At 46.9% G+C, this 18454-nt stretch overlaps 1 protein-coding gene across 2 annotated transcripts in view; it reads left to right on the top strand.

Annotated features, from left to right (window-relative positions):
• The first annotated feature begins 295 nt into the window (after positions 1–295).
• Positions 296–18454, top strand: part of arrdc1b (arrestin domain containing 1b) — a 30545-nt gene continuing 12386 nt past the window's right edge. The window contains exons 1-2 of one of the 2 annotated variants that reach the window (XM_076979439.1): positions 296–751; positions 11624–12712. In XM_076979439.1, coding sequence (XP_076835554.1) covers positions 12661–12712 — 52 coding nt within the window. In that variant the 5' untranslated portion in view covers positions 296–751; positions 11624–12660. The remainder of the gene's footprint in view (positions 752–11623; positions 12713–18454) is intronic. The other variant, XM_076979438.1, reaches the window with a different exon arrangement.

The following is an 18454-nucleotide window of genomic DNA, read 5'->3' as shown; positions in this document are numbered from 1 at the left end:
GTAATTAAATAAGGATGAAATGCTGCTCTCAGGATGACAGATCAGACCATGACAGACCATGTTTCCCAAAGTAGCTCTAATGTTTAAATGAGAGAGATGGTGTGTGCAGGAAATGACAGGAATGAAATGTCATGTTCACACACACACACACACACACACACACACACACACACACACACACACACACACACACACACACACACACACACACACACACACACACACACATTTCACATATATAGTACGCGGTAGTAAATTTTCTTCCTCGTCGTCGTGGTGACGTCAGCCTCGGTGAACGGGGCGGGGGAACGCTGCGCGCGCGCCGCAGGTGGGCCGGTGATCTCTCCTCCCCGCCGTTACTTCAAGGCGCGAGCGGAGAGCCGACGCGCGTGCATCCGCGCTGCTGCAGCTGCTGCGTTGTGGCGGAGTCGTGATCGGAGTCGTGATCGGAGGATCGGAGTGTGATCGGAGGATCGGAGTGGTGGTCGGCGGATCGGAGTGGTGATCGGAGTATCAGAGTGGTTGGTGATCGGAGGATCGGAGTGGTGATCGGAGTGGTGATCGGAGGATCGGAGTGTGATCGGAGTGTGATCGGAGTGGTGATCTGAGGATCGGAGTGGTGATCTCGGCGTCATGGGCAAGCTGCAGGAGTTCTGCATCACCTTCACCAACAACAAAGTGGTGTACAGCCCCGGAGAGTCCATCTCGGGCACCGTGAAGATCACCACCGGGACTTCCCTGCCGTTCAAGGGTAAGCGGCGCAGTTTGGGCTTAGACGGTACCGAATAATTACATATGTCACGGGGTTAGATGTTTTTAAACTTAATAATAATAATAAAAATATCCGAATAGTCAACTATTCGGTTCCGCTTCACTCTCGTATGGCAAATCCAGGGACGTGTCGAGTGAAGAACGTGTACTGGGTCCGTCTCTCAACGTACTGCGGGCTTGTCAAATTAAACCAAATGTAGTAAATGAGCAGGACACTATATAAGTAAAGACACGATATGAAGACATTGGGACATTGTGGGTTATTATGCAACACGAGCTGTAACTTGTCGATCGTTTTCATTCGAGGTGAAGCCACATCCTGTGTGTGTAGTCACGCCTGTTTTTTACGGTTGATCATGTTTACCTGATGTATCGATGAGTACAGTAACAGTCTGAGAACACGTTTCAACAGGTGTGAAAGGTGCTGAAGGTGTTGAAGTGTGTGTGTGTGTGTGTGCGTGTGTGTGTGTGTGCGCGCGCGTGTGTGTGTGTGTGCGTGTGTGTGTGTGCGTGCGTGCGTGCGTGCGTGTGTGTGTATGTGTATGTGTGTGTGTGCGCGCGCGTGTGTGTGCGTGTGTATGTGTGTGCGTGCGTGTGTGTGTATGTGTGTGTGTGTATGTGTGTGTGTGTGTGTGTGTGTGTGTGTTATTTCCAAGATTGACTCTCAAAATATACGAATTCTATGGATACAATACGTGTGAATTGTCGACTTAATGCCATGTAGAATTGTTTCAGCCATGCTGTAACGCACGAGAGCACAGGTATGGGTATATGGTAGACCCTCACATCACTCTGAAGACCATATCGACCTGATAGTTTTCACAAGGCACAATATGGTTATGGAGCTGAGTGTAGCTCTCTGGACCACAATGCACCGTGTTTATTTGATTTGTGATATAGCGATTCTCCAACTTTTCTGATCTAGTGCATATGTGTTTTATCTAGCCAGCCTTCACTTCCTCATGATCAATTTCTAGTTATGGTCTGTCTGGAAAACTAGAAAATTATACTAACACTCAAGCATGGTTTTGTTTCTCTTTGCTGATCCTGACAGCTGTGAAATAATTGAATTTGACATATATATGTTAGATATTGCACACAGTAAGGAAGAATGTACAAGAATTAAGGCAGCAGTTTCCACCATGGGGTTTGAGATTAATCTTACTTCAGCATTTTATGTGTTGTGGTTAATCAGCGTTGCCGTAGCTGTGTGATTGATGGTAGCATCAGTTAAACGGAATGACGGTATGCAGTTGCTAGGATATTCTTTTTGCTATAGCTATTGTCTGTTGTTCATTACAGCTTCATTCATTTGTAACACTGTTACCAACACAGTAACCCAATACGAAAACACCAATTTAACCATCACTTATATACAGTAGATTAAATCTGTTAATTTAATCCCAGTTTCTAGGAAGCCCCTTTGTGGATTAGAGACCATGAATCTTGCTTCCGTTTCAAAATTGGTCTGTCAATCATCCCCTCAGGATTAACATGTCTTTAAGATACCGCGTATCAGATCTATAAACTTTCCTTTCCTCCACTCTCAGTCTGTTCATCTGCTAGATGTCATTTAGCCTACATGATTTATTTGCGAAATGCGAACCTGCTTAGAATAGCATGTGTTTCGGTTTCCCCTCAGATGCATCAGTTTGTGGCAAAATCCTGTTCAGTACAGACAAGACTTCTCTGCCTGCCGCCACCCCCCCCCCCCCCCCCCCCCCCCCCCCAGGCTTGTAGTTCGTCAGGATGGAGAATAGAAACTGAATTTCCTTTACTTTTGTGCTAAGCAGTTCACTAACACCTTGTTCGTGGGACCTTAACTTGTCACCTGACTTGGGGTTTTCAGTGATCTATTTCCAAGAAAAGCAAGATCGAAACTTAAAGAAAACCAGCCCAGACCTGCACTGGGAGACCATTCACACTCACTAGCAGAACGAGCCTGATGCATCTACACTCCACGCTCTCGTAACCTTCAGCTACACAGCAGCTGTGGAGGCCTTTCGTTAAGAGGAAGGGAGGTTTGAGCAATTAGCGCAGGAATCATCTCGCAGCACCATGTGTTCCTCTGTGCTTCACTAAGCACGGAGCACGTCTGTAAAGACACGATTATGCTTCAACTGGGGTCTCTTCTCAAGCCAATATGCTCTGATAAAACTGCAGTTGTCCTTAAGGTTGGTATATTGTATTGACAAATGCCTCATGTTGTGGTACGATGGCTATGAAAGCACAAGTCACCAGGCTAAAGGTTCTTTAAGCTGTCGCAGTTTCAGCCGCCATGAGATTTGCAAGGACGTTCGGACCTGATGGCAGCTGGTTGCGGAAAGTAGATACAGTGAAATCATGTTCTGCCCGAGGCAGCTGGACAGTGTGGTGAGAAGGTGTAACCGACTGGGAGAACAACCAGGATTTACTCCTGTTTGTTTATGTTTGTTCCTCAAATATTCCTCTAGAAGTAGAAAAGCAGCTAGCAAAAGCATTTTACATTTTACTCAGCTAGGCCAGATCCTGCTGACATGGAGGCTGGACAGTGTGGAACATTATGTGGTTTCAGTGGCCTTATTACTGTAATTAGATTTAGATGGGAAATTCCAAAAGGGAAAGTGACTGTGGATACAGATGAGCTGTAGGTAAAACTAGTTATCAGCTTAAAAACTTAAAGAGGTTGTAATAATGTTTGATTGTACTAAAAATACATGAGGAACTTTATTTCTTGGTAAGCTTTTGTGATTTTCTTTATACGCTACCCGGGCATGTGTGGTCATCCTCCTTTGTTGACAGAAGGTTGTGTATTTATGGGACATTAGATATGCATTGTGCCGAGTGAGTAAGTAGGTAGTGTACGTCAGTGGGGTGAGGTGAAACTGTGCAGACGCACAGGGAGTGTGTCCATGGTGTGTTCAGGCGTTGGAGCTCAGCCATAGCCCTCTCCCAGATTCCAGCCCTGTTGTTAATGAGGAAGTGCCTTTGTGTTTTCAGTCCAGGAGAGGAAGAGTCCAGCAAATGCCACGCACCCCAGACTTCCGTGTTTTTCGTGTTTTTACCACAGGCAAAAACAGATATCACCGCCATGCCACTGTAGCATAAGAAGCAGTATACAGCAGCACAGGTTTATATTGACCTGCTATTATCTAGGAACAAAGTATTCCCATATCGGTTTCCTCTGTAGTGTGTTTTGAGATCAATTCTGGGAGTTTTTCTTTACATGCAGTTGAATCTCTGAACATCAAAGCGTTAGGTTATGCTGGTCTGTAATGCACTTGTTGACTTGTTGATTGTTATCTCCATAGTGAAACCCTTCTTTTCATTAGCTTCTGGCCTGGCCTGATTTATCCTGAAAGGCTACACCACTGTTGTTGCTGCCAGACACATCCTTCAGCACACACACACTCGAGATCCTTACCCACCCATGCTGAAAACCTCACAGCTTTCTAAAGCTCTTCATATGGTGGGGGAAAGGTCAAAACCATTTCCAGTCTTGGAAAAAAGTTGCCATTTTATGGTTTGTAATCCTATTTAACACAAATGGCTATTTGTGATTGATCATCGTATGTCACCTAACATGTTTTCTCACCTGCGTTGACAGTGTTAGTAAATAAGTGGTTTGACCCTTTCTGGCCTTGATATCGAAATGTGTGAGAAGATCAATGAAACTGACGAAGGTGAAGAAGATCTCAGCTACTTATCGGATCAGAGAGTTAGATGTTAATATACCATGAGTATGTATTTGAGTATACTATGAGTACTTATGAAATTTCTTTGCGCTGAGCTCTTGTCTGAAAATGTTGTGACTATTTTAGTCCTGAAACTAGTGAACAGGACCTCCCTGCAGCAATATCTGGTGTCTCGTGTAGCTAAATGTACTCAAAACGTATGCATGGATAAACTGAGTATGTTCATTTCCTTGTCCATTTTTACATTTTCTCAACCACAAACATATAGTTCCTGATTTGTATTTTAACTAATGCTTTATACAATGGAAGCAAACCGAAGTGTCATTTTGACCTTGCTGTAGACATAGTGGCAGTGGCCGTATTTCTCCAGGAGGTTTGCTAAGGCCAAGCAGTGCACTTCTCTTAAGATCATCTATATGATTCATTAATGAATTGGTAGGCGTGATCACGCTCTCATGTATTTCCGTCATGTACTTCCTTATGGTTAGTGAGTAAATGATATGTTAATTACCTATTTACACAACACACTAGTTATAACAGGATGGCATATGAGTGAAACAGTTCATGCAAGTTTTTCATGCCTTCTCCACTTTGAAACCTGCAGTGTTAATACATATGATGTCCACTGGATCCCAATTTAACTAAACAGGGAGCACAGATGAACATTGTAAATGTTAACGCTTTAGTTTTAATAGTTACATTGTGTGTGTGAAAACTAGCAGAGGGTCTTTCTCATTTAAAACCCTCCCCTTCCTTATCTGTGTGGGAACGTCAAAGTTCACCATGTGCCCTTGACTTGTCCTGTAGATGCTGTTTGAGTTTGGATTTCATTAACTGAAGTGTGTGACTGAAGTGTGTTGTAGCTGAGGCCGACTTGTTTAGTCAAGGTCAAAGGAGGTGTTCCTGGGCGCCGTGGCTGGTCTGAGGGTGTGTTGTGTTAGTCTGTCTCAGCCTGGATCCCTACACACACACACACACACACACACACACACGCTCGTACACACAACTTTCCTCTCACTCTTTCTCTCTCTGTATGTCTCTGCTAGCAAGTGAGAATGGTTTAATCCGCTCTGAGGTCATCCAGACCGACTTGGATTACGCTGAAGACCGCTCTGAGTCAACCAGCATGACCAGCTGCGCTAATGTGTTACCGAAGACACAAGAAGACCAGGACTGATCTCTCTACTCTGATCTCTGTCTCCTCATGAGATCTTGGTGACCTTTTAGAATAGTAGTCTAGTGGTGCTGATAATCATTGACAATTGACCAATAAAACACACAAACGCACACACTGAAAGTTTGAAAGCGCTAAGTGTTGTAGCAGGCTGGGTCTGACCATTCAAGCAAACAGTGAAGACGAACGTGTCAGCCATTGACTGGAACTGAAAAACAGTATAAGACGCTGTCTGTGGGAGAGTCCTTGTGAGTGTTTAAATGTTGATGTTGCAAATGTGGCTTTTGAATAATTGAGGATGGCACAGAAGCTCTGTGTTGTATCTGTGACGCTGTCTGTCAGCTGTCACATGAAGGCCCTTTGTGTGGTATGGCCCCTCCCTCCAGCGTAACCCCAGCAGGGCTGTAGTTTCCTCTGCTTATCTGGCTGTGCTGGCTCCTCAGCGTGAGCCGTGTTAAGCTGGTGGATCGGTCTTGATTTGAAGGAGAGGCACTTTGAAAGCTGCAGGGATGAAGGGACGATCGGAATGTTAACACGGTTCTCGGTTCACCACCCACTAAATCAGAATATGGAAGCTACCCAGAGCTGCCTTTGCTGGAGTGGCCATATAGTTTTTGTGCTTAGTTCATAAAAAGGTCTGATTGGGTTTTCCAGCCCTGACTGTGTCTCTGTGAACATATGTGTACGTATATGCGCTTGAGAAAGAGAAGGAGGGTTTCTCCAACTGATACCTTTCCATTGTCATGCGTGGGTGAACATGCAAGCACAAAAAACATCATTTAAATGGCAAGATACGTGCTCCTGTGTACCCATGAGCACATGGTCAGACAGATAAAGAGCGATGTGAAATCACAGGCCCGCGTGTGGAGCGCTGCGTGACAAGATGGCGGAGTTCATCCACCGGCAGGAAGTGGGTTAAAGTGGTGAGCACCGGACGGTCTTGTTGGAATGCGGTTGCCATGCCAATAGCATTCAGTAGAACGGGTCACGGCAGACGTATGGGCCTTTCCCGGCCCTGACAGCCTCCAGTGCAGGTGCCTCTCAGCTGCTGGGACAACAAAGTGCCCTTTGCCTTCGCAGCCATCCACAGGAGTTGGAGAAGGTTTTGAACTTCAATGTTTCATTACAGTATAGACAGTCTAGAGTGATATGGAGGTCAAAAAATATAGTCTGGTGTATTTCAAGTTAAATATAACATAATATATAACATTTCAATCAATATTTAACTCTGCAGTAAATAAATCCTTAAAATGTGGTTTATGGTGTCTAAAATGTAAAGAAAAGCCAAAAAATAAGTAATTTTAGAAGTGAAAATTGAAAGTGGAGAAGCCCAAGTGTACATCTGCGCCACCCCCCCCCACCCCCTACCCCCCAAATGCACCCTGAGAACGCAGGAATTCACACTCCAGCCAGACGTCATCCATCTGAATAACTGTGGTATTATGATTTAGGAGAATTGTTTTCCTATTTAAATTTCAAGAAATGAGAAATATGTGGAAGGCAAATGTAAAAGGTTTATTTCCTGCATTCTTTTTCAGTGACTCATGAAAGATGCGTTTCTTGAAAGTGTGCACAATGTGAAGAAAATTCCAGTTAGTGATCTAAAGAACAGGAATGTTTAATGAAACTACAGTGCCAGCAACTGCTAGAACTCATTCTTCTGGTTGTTGTGTTTTTAAATTTCTTATTGCTCCAGCGTACGTCTTGTACACCAAAACCGCTACACTTATGGAGAGTGTAGACTGTGTTGATGCTCTAAATGTGTTTTTGACATGTGTCATTTGTATAGGGCAATATGGATGTGGGAATATATAGTTCATCTTTTTCAAATAAGGTTTGAGTGATTAGCATACATCATAGTAGCCACAAGCTGAAAAGTCAAAATCCAAATGACACGGTTAATGAAAATGAGAAAACGGGGCTTACTGAATTACCGACTGAGCCCCTCTGAAGATAAAGTGATTAATTTATAAATAGTTTTTATGAGCTTCAGATGTTTTGGTTATCACGAGAGCATGATTTTACACTGGTGCAATCATGCATAAATATGTGTGCATGTGAGAGAAAGATAGCGACAGACAGAAAGACCGACAAAGAGAGGGAGACAGAAAGAAAGATAGACAGATTTTATTGCCAAGCCAGGCTCACCTTTTGGGTACACCAGAAGTCATTTTACTCTAATCTGACCGACCTCAGCAGAAGCAGATGTGATGTTAGTGTTCCAGGATTAAATCCTCTCTAGAACACACAACAAGCTCAGTTATGGCCGACAGTCTTTCCTCCAGTTCAAACCTCTCCTGCTAACACTGAGGCCATCGCATTTGTTTGGGCGATTTCAGGAAATGAGTCTAGATCATAAACTTAGAAATCAGCGTATATATGTGTGCGAAAATTAGAATTGTTACCTTAAATTTCACTTCCTCAAGCAACGTGGCAACAACCATAGAAAGCTTCACACTTTCTGCATACTGTCTTGAGATTCTGGAGAATATCCGATGTATATGACTGCTCAAAAAAACTTTAGTGTTTAGTGTTTAGTGTTTTCCTCCCCTATTTAAAAAAAGAAACGATTGCATGCACATGTTCTGGGATCTCCTACTGTGTGGAAGTGTAGGTTTCTACATTTTGTGAAGGTGCTATAATTCTGCTAGAGGGCAGGTGTCAGGACCAGCAGTGTGGTGGTGTATGCAGCTTGCAGTATTTGTGGAGTTCCACAGCTGTACTCCAGAATTAAGCGAGCTGTGTCTTAAACGCTGATATTCACACTGAATGTTGGAAAAAGAAAACAAAATGGACTGAATAGTGAATTCTACCTTCTCTTCTACATCTTTGTCTGTCTGATTCACCTGCTGAAGATGAACAGAGGTGTGTTTGGAACATTTCCATCTTGATGGTGCTTTTTGTCCCTGTAATATGCATGTTTCCATTTGCTCATTCATATCCATGTTCACTGAATACACGGTGATCTAATGTGAGTCATTCAATTGTCCCAGCTCGCATGAGTCAGAGGGTGTTGCTTGTTCATAATCTGGCAAGAGTTTCAGATTAAACAGAACAGCGTAATTCTGCTGCCTTCTAGCTGTGGTTTTGTGTTGGTGAACAGTGGGCAAGGCCTCGCACACGCGTGTGCAGCACGTGGCAGACTGGCATCGCGTGGCAGGCTTGGCCTGCTCTCTGAGAAGCAGCCGCGTCTTGAGTGCAGCTAACGTGTGACTGCACTTGGGCAAAGTGACAACAGCGCCGTGCTAACGACGGCAGCAGCGTGTCCTACCCTGGCAAAGCTTCACGTGTTCACGTGAGACACGCACGCTCGTCGTTTTCACCTCTGCAGAGTCACAGCAGCGTTCTGCGCTGTTTTTATTATTATTTTGTAGTGTGCACCCGCCACAAACACCTCCCTGATCGAGTATCCACCGCGTGTTCTGACAGACAGCTCAGGTTTCCGTGCTTGAGTTTTATGTTGATGTCGGTAGGGAAAGAAAACGGAAGCACCTCTTAAACTCGGCAGATGTGAAATATGTACTGTAGCAGTGCCTCTGCGTGGGGGGGGGGGGGGGGGGGGGGGGAGCTGTATTCTCTACGGAGAACACACAGTTACTGCAGCAGGAAGTCTCGCCTGCTGCAGCTGTGCCTTCTTCTGCCACGCCTTCTTCTCTATTTTTTAACGTTTTTTTTTTTTTTTTTTTGCGTAGCAGTCATTAAGTCTGGTGCAGAGCACTTAATGGTTGCCTCGTGACCTTAAAGGAACTCCCTGTCAAGTGTTGGAGTAGCCCGTCCTACTGTAGTCTGCCACTGGAATGAGTTAATAAAAGAATCACATTGTTGAAGCTATTAAAACGGATTATGTGAACTAATTGTGTCATTTGAATTCGGAACATCAGAGACAGTAACGTTAAAAACATTTGTTTTGTCTGAAGATCACGTGTCCTGCATTTCTAAAGCTAGCGTGTAGCTTGGCCATTACACCTCGTTGTTTGGAAGATGCTGATGAGGAAGTGGAAGGTTCTTTGAATGGTGAATGCAGCATCTGTGCAGGATTAAAGCATCAACGCAGTCTGACCGCCCTGTCGGTTTACGCAGAGTCACATTGCTGTTGGCGTATTGCTATTGGCCGGTATTGGGAGAAACATACCATGATGACGTTTGAGAATTTAGTGCTGATGTGTGCTGACATTTTAAACATTTTGGAATTATCTGAATTTCTGCGAGAAAATTCTGTTTTAATCTGATCCGATATTCATGTACTTCATTGTAATAATAAATATTATTTAAATATTAATGGTTCTGTCACGCTACGGTCCCCGAACCCTTCGTTTTGGGGCGTGTGTTAACGTTGTCTGTGTCTACTCGTCTGCGTCAGTGTAGCTCCGTGGGTGCGGGTGCGTCTTGTCATTATCCGTCTCACCTGTGGCTCGTCTCGTCATCACGTGGGGTTGATGTGGTCTGTCTATTTAATGTGCGTTCGCGCAGTGTCTTGTGCTCGTCGTTGTCTAATGTCTACACGTTGCCGTGTCTGTTTAGGTTAAACGTGCGCTGTATTGCGCAATATTTGTATCACATTAAACGTGACGTCTGCTGAATTCGGAGGTTCTGTGTCTCATCCTTCGCTACGCTCCCGGCGTCACAGAACGACGAGCCGACGAGAGACACCCAACCATGCCAGGCTACACCACCCGACCTAAGAAGGGGAGGAGGCCCAGCAAGCACCACCACGCCTCTTCCCCTGCACAGCACCGCGGAGCCCCCGTCACCCTCGAAGCGATGCAGCAGGATCCGTTGTGTGCGGTTATGCTGCTTCGGGCTCGGGAAGCCAAGACGGAGGAGTTGGCGGACTATTTCCGCGAGACCGCGGTGCGGTTTTGGAAGGAGCGTCACCCCTCTCCCTCCAAGGACCTCTCACCTCTGCGGGTAGGCTCCCTCGAGCTCTGCTCCACGGAGAAGACCCCCGAGAGCGAGTTCGAGGGGGCGGACTCTCCGGACGAGGAAGAAGAGGAAGAGGACAGTTCACCCTCTATATGCTCCGCACCCACCATAGATTATGGCGAGGGAGAAGAGGAGGTGGACTATCCCCACTCCGTGTGCTCCGCCCCAACCGAATACTACGGCGAGGAGGAGGAGGATTACCCTCCATCAGTGTATTCCGATCCCACCATAGACTACGGTGAGGAGGAGGGGTCCTACACCGAGGAGGAGGGCTACATCCCTCCGCCCGTAGGTCCCTCTACCACCGTGGAGGAAGGCGGAGAGGAGTATGACGAGGAGGAGTACCCTCCGTCGGAGTGCTCCGCATACCCTGAGGAAGAGGGCTCCTATACCGAGGAGGAAGAGGAGAGCCCTCCCCCCTCGGAACTGTCCGCCGGGACGGTGAAGAGGAGGAGGTTTCCAGAGGCGGGCTCGTCTCCCGAGCGCTCCCCAGCCAGCGACATGGACTGTTCCCGGGGTGGCAGCTCGGGGCAGCCCATGAGCTGGAGCCGTGGCAGTGAGGAAGATATGGAAGCAGAGGAGGCCCCTCCCACTGCCAGGTCCGGAGGGAGATCCCCGGGTGAAGAAGGATTCCCGTACGGCCCACCGAGGGGCGGGACCAGCCGCGCTGCACCTGACGCGTCCGCCAGCCGCGCTGCACCTGACGCGTCCGCCAGCCGCGCTGCACCTGACGCGTCCGCCAGCCGCGCTGCACCTGACGCGTCCGCCAGCCGCGCTGCACCTGGCACGTCCGCCAGCCGCGCTGCGCCCGGTGGAGGGTTTGCAGCGAGGGCAGGAGGAGGACCGTCCACCGCAGCGCCTGCAGCCCCAGCAGCTCCCGGTCTCTCTCCCCTGATCGCTCTCCTCCTGGCGCGCAGCCTGGCGCCACTGTCATGTGTGTCCGTTCCTGTTTTCGTATGTATTCCCGTATGTCTGCCTAATCTCCTTTTCCCTTTCGTGCCTCTGTGTGTTAATGTTCCTGTTTGTGTGTTTGTAAATGTCCCGTTAAATGTGTCTAACGTGTTTTCCCCGGTCTTCCCAGGGAGGGTGTTCTAGGCTGTTCGTGGCGGATTCTCCACCGAGGGCGGTCATCTCCCAGACGCAGGACTGGGCACTTCGGATCCGCCCATCGACGTGGGTTCGGGGCACTCGGTCCTGTTGGCACCCCGGGACGGGTAGTGCCCTTGGTGGGGGCGTCTGTCACGCTACGGTCCCCGAACCCTTCGTTTTGGGGCGTGTGTTAACGTTGTCTGTGTCTACTCGTCTGCGTCAGTGTAGCTCCGTGGGTGCGGGTGCGTCTTGTCATTATCCGTCTCACCTGTGGCTCGTCTCGTCATCACGTGGGGTTGATGTGGTCTGTCTATTTAATGTGCGTTCGCGCAGTGTCTTGTGCTCGTCGTTGTCTAATGTCTACACGTTGCCGTGTCTGTTTAGGTTAAACGTGCGCTGTATTGCGCAATATTTGTATCACATTAAACGTGACGTCTGCTGAATTCGGAGGTTCTGTGTCTCATCCTTCGCTACGCTCCCGGCGTCACAGGTTCAAGCAATGAAAAACTACTAAATATGAAGATTTCCATACCTTTTCTTTCAGTTTGCTTGGCTTAAACCGTTTGTTTAGTAATAATATGGCACATTTACATGGATCACTAGGTAAATTGCTTATCATGCGGATATGATAGTCATACATCTAATATGATGAAGTAGGAATTGGCAGATGGATTTCAGATATATATGGAGATATTTGTCTTTAAATAGTATTTGGTTGAATCCTTTATTCATGCTGTAAGTTTTTGATCTGTATTGCTCTGTTAGCCAGTATGTTCTGAAATGTTCATGTTCATGTGATTTTTCCACATGCTCCCTTGTTTTGGTTCAGTCCCCTTGTTTAAAGTCACCTTGCCAATGTCATGTTTTTCAACAATGTTAGTTGTTGTTGTTAAGTGCATTTAAACCATTTATTTCAAACCGGTGTTTTCCTGGTTCTCTTTGTGTTGGCTATATGACCTTTGACCTATATGACCTGTGCTATATGACCTTTGACCATCTTACTGACACTGATTTCATTCTTCTCAGCAAATGCGTCTGCATCCATATTGCTGTCATTATACTTCAACCATGTTATTAACAGGTTGGTCAGTGTTACATAAGGTTAAATAAAATAAAACAAACTAAACTATGTTGTTTATTGACAAACAAACAATTGCACTGAGCAAAATGTTTACAAAATATTTTGACATCGTCCCTTTTAATGCTGTATGTAGGCAATACTGTGTCGTACAACATATGTTACCATCATTGAAATGAATTTAGAATGCATGAATCTTTTGAAACGTCTATGACAAGTTTACCCACTACTTTAATGCTAACTAACCTATGGACCTACCTCATAATCTACTCTGCTGCTGTTGTAGTGATTATTGCTATGGATTATGAGATCTAGGTTGACCTCAGGGAAATCTTCATTAGATATAACATGTTTCATGTACAAATGTAATCTCATTTAATCTTGCAATCTGATCTTGCAGAAAATTCCCTCACTGGGAATTTTGGTAATCTAATCTCAGTATTTCAATGGTAGATCTGTTCCTTGTAATCTCAAATTGCGTTCCGCAATGTGGATATGTTGGTTTAGTAACATTTGATGAGGTAATTTTCTGCCTCTGGCTGGCCATATGGTTTATTTATTTATTTCTTTCTTTCTTATTTATTTCTTATATATTCTTATTTATTTGTGCCGTGTTTTGACCAGATGACGTGTAGCTCACTGATGGGCTGACCTTAAAATCACACAGTAGCCCCAGAGTTACGGTCCACCCTCTTGAAGCTCTCCTCAGCTGGTAAACATGGAAATATCAGTGTCTCTCCCAACAGAGCTCAGGTCTCCATACCAGCAGAGCCCTGCCCTCACGCTGACTCATTGTTCCACCACAGTGATGTCACAGGGGTCAAATTCTGCTAGAATGGCCTTCCCTGATTGGTTACAAGGTTCCTGCCAGTTTCCAGGGAGATTCCCCTCTCCCTCCCTCCTTTGTAGACACTTCATTTGACTGGATAATGTGGACAGTTTTATTAAAACTTTTATGTACGTCACTATCTCTTCCAGCAGCTCTGGTATGTCTCATGAGATCTCAATCTCACGTCTCATTAGCTAAATGATAGATGGCTATGAGATGGCTCAGATGGCCATATGGATGGCTAGGTAAATAATATTGTATTTTTTTGCACTTCTGTTTCATTGGCTTTATGCCTTCACAACAAAATAAGTTAAATCTACACTAGTTTATGGAGTTTTCGCAACATTTTACTTTTCCAGCAATAATTTTTTCTTTAAAACTGCTAAACTACTTTTAACTGAAGCATTTCACTTCTCTGAAGCACGGCCATCTGAACGTATCAGGATGTAGCTGTTCAAGTCGTGTACCTACTCTACAGGATAACGCACATAGCCACAAACACAAAACAGCTGTCTTGCTCATTTAAACAGTGCCAATAAGTGCAGAATATAGAAATAGGTATTTCTAATAGAATTGTAATTCCTGAATCATGAATATGCATGACAAATTCGATCATCTGTCCTATAATCAAGCATTATGTACATAATACTTTTTTCCTTTAATGTTACACAAGCAATTCGGTCAAATTCCAGGCTAGAGACTTACAGAACTGGATCAAATTCATTGCTTTTTTTCTGTGATATCCATCATTTCCTGCCAGTATTGGCCCAATAATGAAACTGGGTATGGGACCAGAGCTGAGCCATGAATTACTGACCAGTAGGTGCTGGCCATTTTTAATTAGGGTTTAGATATATCTCGTAGGCTGTTTGTAACAGCCATAGATCAGATTGACTGAAAAGGCCATTTAGCCCGTCAGTCATGGCATGGTTCCTTGGAGCAGAACATGGGTTTTCTTGAAGCGTAGTGTTACCTAAGCAATTCAGAGGCAGCAGAGTACGCATATGAAGCACTTTTTGGTGTGCAATAACATGAAACAAGCGTGCCTTATAGGGAGGGTGCCTTTATGATCTATGAAATCATTCTAGGAGTGCTTTTGTCACCGTTCTGTTTAGCAGTCTACCTATTAGTTGGCCGTCGGCTCCTTTTAGTGTTTATAGTGCCCTGTCGAGCAAGCAGATTAAAGCTCTGTGTCACGTGACTGCGGTAAACTGTGCAGACCCCAGGAGACACCCCTGTTGCACTGTATCTCTGATGCAACCGCTGACCTCTTTACGCTGCGAGGACCCCAGCGTGCACTGAAGCGTCAGCTGTATGGGGAGATTCCTGCCTCTTGCCTGGGTTTGGTGATTAACTGAGGAGTTTGGCTCTAGGATAGCGGCTTTGAGAAGAGTCTGTAATTGAGAAGCTGGGAGGCATAGTGAGACCATCTCCTGACTTGGCGTGCACAGATCGTGCTGTAGATATAGTTTGTCAGACTTGAGTGGTACATGAGAGTCGAACGTGGTGGGACTGCACTTTCTTCATACTCTATTAAAACTCTCTCTTTTTACATATATGACTAGGTGTTTTTTTCTTATCTGAGAGGAAGGGCCTGTTGTCTTTACCAGTGTCATTAAATCATTTCCAGGCTAAAAGGTTCAGCCAAAATTTATTTATTAGGGGTGGGCATAGATTAATTTATTTAAATCTAGATTAATCTCACTGAAATCTTGAAATTAATCTAGATTAATCCAGATTAAAATGGCTCATTCAGAATATGCGTGCCTCCCAAGTTGTGACGGGCAGGGTGAGCGAAAATAAATGGAAGCGATCACGCCAAGTCTCAGGGAAATAGGATGGTTTAATATGTAAAGTGCGCAAACCAAAACCCGTGAACTGATCCGAATTAAGGATATAATAACCAGCAGTCAACTGGTACAAAGACAAGACATATATAGACGAACAAACGACCCTCAGGTGAGACGGATCGCGGGCTCCGCCCACCTGAGGGACGAACACAACGCCACACCCACAGGACAAGCTGCTGCTGTAGACGGGGGCGACCAGTAGGGGGCCGCCGTACCGTGACAGATCCCCCCTCCAAGCCGCACTCCCCTCCACCGGCTGTGCGGCCTACAGCAGCAGCACACAAAACAAAGGGGCAGGCAGGCAGGGACAAGGGACACACCCCCTGTAGTCCCAGAGCTGAAACACAAAACACACACAGGTTAGCTCACCTACCTGGGCGGGACCCTGGACCGACTGGGCCGTCAACAAGACAAAACCACGCCCCGGTCGGTCACAGGGCCCTCACGCCCTAACCGGCCTTAAGCCGCATAGCCCCACAGGTGCGAGGACGGCGGGCCACGGCTCCATGTCCGTCTGGGGTGTATGTGTGCAGGTTACCTCCCTGGGGCGTGGCTAAGTCACCTCCTGGACCTACCTCCTCCCGGAGCTGGCCCCTGCCTTCTACTAGGGGCCACCCCAGCCTCCTGGGGAGTCAGCCCCAGCCGGAGCCTGACTTTACGAGGTGGACTCCTCCACCAAACCCAGGAGCGCCAGAGACCGAGGCCCAGAGCACCCTTATCGCGGGCTGGGGAACAGCCCCCAAGGGCCTCCTGGTCACCCCGAGCAGGAGGGAGGATCTCCATCCTCAGCAGGAGCTCTTCGGACCAGAGCCCTATCGTCCCCAAACATCCGGGGGCCCCAGCCCTCTAGGGAGGGGCTCTTTCCGACCGGGCTCCGGTCACCCTACAACATAAGGGGGCTCCTGCCAGCTGAAGACCCCCACAAGGTCCAGGACTGCCACGATCCACCACCAGGGAGAAGCACCTGCACATAAAACACAAAAAGCACACACACACCCACACACACCAACACAAAACACATACGCGCACTTACCCTGACCATCTCGGCACCCCGCCTCCGGGGGGAGGGGTCTCCATCTCAGCAGGAGGGGACACCAAACAACTCACCTGATGCATCAGGAGAGGGGCCCCTACCGGCTCCGGAGAACACCCTCGACTCCCTGGTCAGGGCCTCCCTTAGGAGCGACGCCCTCCGTGCCACTCCCCGTGGCACGGGACCATCACTGGTCCACCCCCACACACACACTCAAGGGGGAGGAGCATGTGTGGAATTACACACAACAGTTCACAAGCACGCTAAAACAAAACGAACACGAAAAGACAAAATACAAAAGACAAATGGACAGGACCAACACACGCGCGCTCTGTAAATGGTGACGCAACCACTCCGGCTCGCAGTCGCTCCCTAATTCCAACACGGAACACATGGGGAGCGAGGCGACAAAAGCGAGTGATACTCGCGTCACGGTTTACAGGGACGCGCCTCCCCAGCTCGCAGTCGCTCACAACACACAAACGCAACACAGAGAGCGAGGCGACAATGCCGAGAGGCACTCGCGTCTCACACGCACAACACTCAAACGTGTGTGTGCAGCACGCTTCGGTCCCGCTGTCCACACACACACATTACGACAAAAAAAAACGAAACGCACATCCATAAAAGAGGAGCTTTACGGGGGTAACGGACTCCAGTCCTCGCCGTGTTTCAAACAATACACTAGATAAACGAACATTTAAACACGGCGGGACGAGTGGAGACCGACCCAGCTCACTCTCATATGAAACATACAACACCACGCAGACAAACACTTACCACGAGACATTACCACGAGACATGACCACGAACGAAGGAGAAAGCAAAGGAGACTGGCGGCTTCCGAAGGTGGCTGGTTATTCTGTGACGGGCAGGGTGAGCGAAAATAAATGGAAGCGATCACGCCAAGTCTCAGGGAAATAGGATGGTTTAATATGTAAAGTGCGCAAACCAAAACCCGTGAACTGATCCGAATTAAGGATATAATAACCAGCAGTCAACTGGTACAAAGACAAGACATATATAGACGAACAAACGACCCTCAGGTGAGACGGATCGCGGGCTCCGCCCACCTGAGGGACGAACACAACGCCACACCCACAGGACAAGCTGCTGCTGTAGACGGGGGCGACCAGTAGGGGGCCGCCGTACCGTGACACAAGTAATGACTTGTAAGCACACGTGCGATTTGTTGTGGGTGGTAATTCACAGGTTTGAAAACTCGTTCTCGCCCCCGACTGTGCAATTTGGTTAGGAATACACCCGAGCTAAACTATCAAGGTGAATGTCATCAGTTTGCTTACCTATTTTGACCTGTTCCCAACCCAACTTTAAGAATAGATTAACGTCGATATTTTTTATATCGCCCGATAAGCGTATCACATTATCGAACGTCGTTAACGCCGATAATGGCCCACCACTAATATATATATATATATATATATATTATTTCCTTCCATGTATGTTAAGGAGCATTTATTATGAAATGTTTACATTTGAAGTACTGTATATGCCATATATGATTCTTATTTGCATTTGGGGAAGTCATTGCAAATTGCTGGAGTTTTTATTAACAAGGATGTAATACAAAGCAAAGGAACATGTCGCTACTTGCTAAAATGAATCATGAAATGCCTTCAGTTGCTGTGGTGTATGTTACTGGCATGGGTGGAGCGCAGACTTGTGTTTTTCCTGGTGGTAATAATGGTGTCCATACGGCCAACAGCAGATGGTCCTGGTGCTGATCTGACGCTGAACTCTGAGCATCCACTCCTGCTTCTGTCCTTTAGAGCCGTCTCTTGCTTTTCGAGGCAGAGACGGCGGCTCCTTCGTGCCAGCCAGCCGTAGAGAGCGCCTTCCTGGGCAGCAGACTGGTGCCATCTGCCACTCGTGTTTGTGTGTGTGGCACTGACGCGTTCCTGCTTTTAACTGCGTGCCAATAGCTGGCCGGACATCAAACCTTAAAATTCCACAACGGCGTGTGTGTGTGATCAGAACGCGCCGGCCCAGGCCCACATCCTCGTGCGCGGGTC

The sequence above is a fragment of the Brachyhypopomus gauderio genome, chromosome 18 (genome assembly GCF_052324685.1).
Source record: "Brachyhypopomus gauderio isolate BG-103 chromosome 18, BGAUD_0.2, whole genome shotgun sequence".
Taxonomy (NCBI): domain Eukaryota; kingdom Metazoa; phylum Chordata; class Actinopteri; order Gymnotiformes; family Hypopomidae; genus Brachyhypopomus; species Brachyhypopomus gauderio.
Note: the sequence above shows the minus strand (reverse complement) of the source record. Positions and strands in the feature narration are given on the sequence as shown.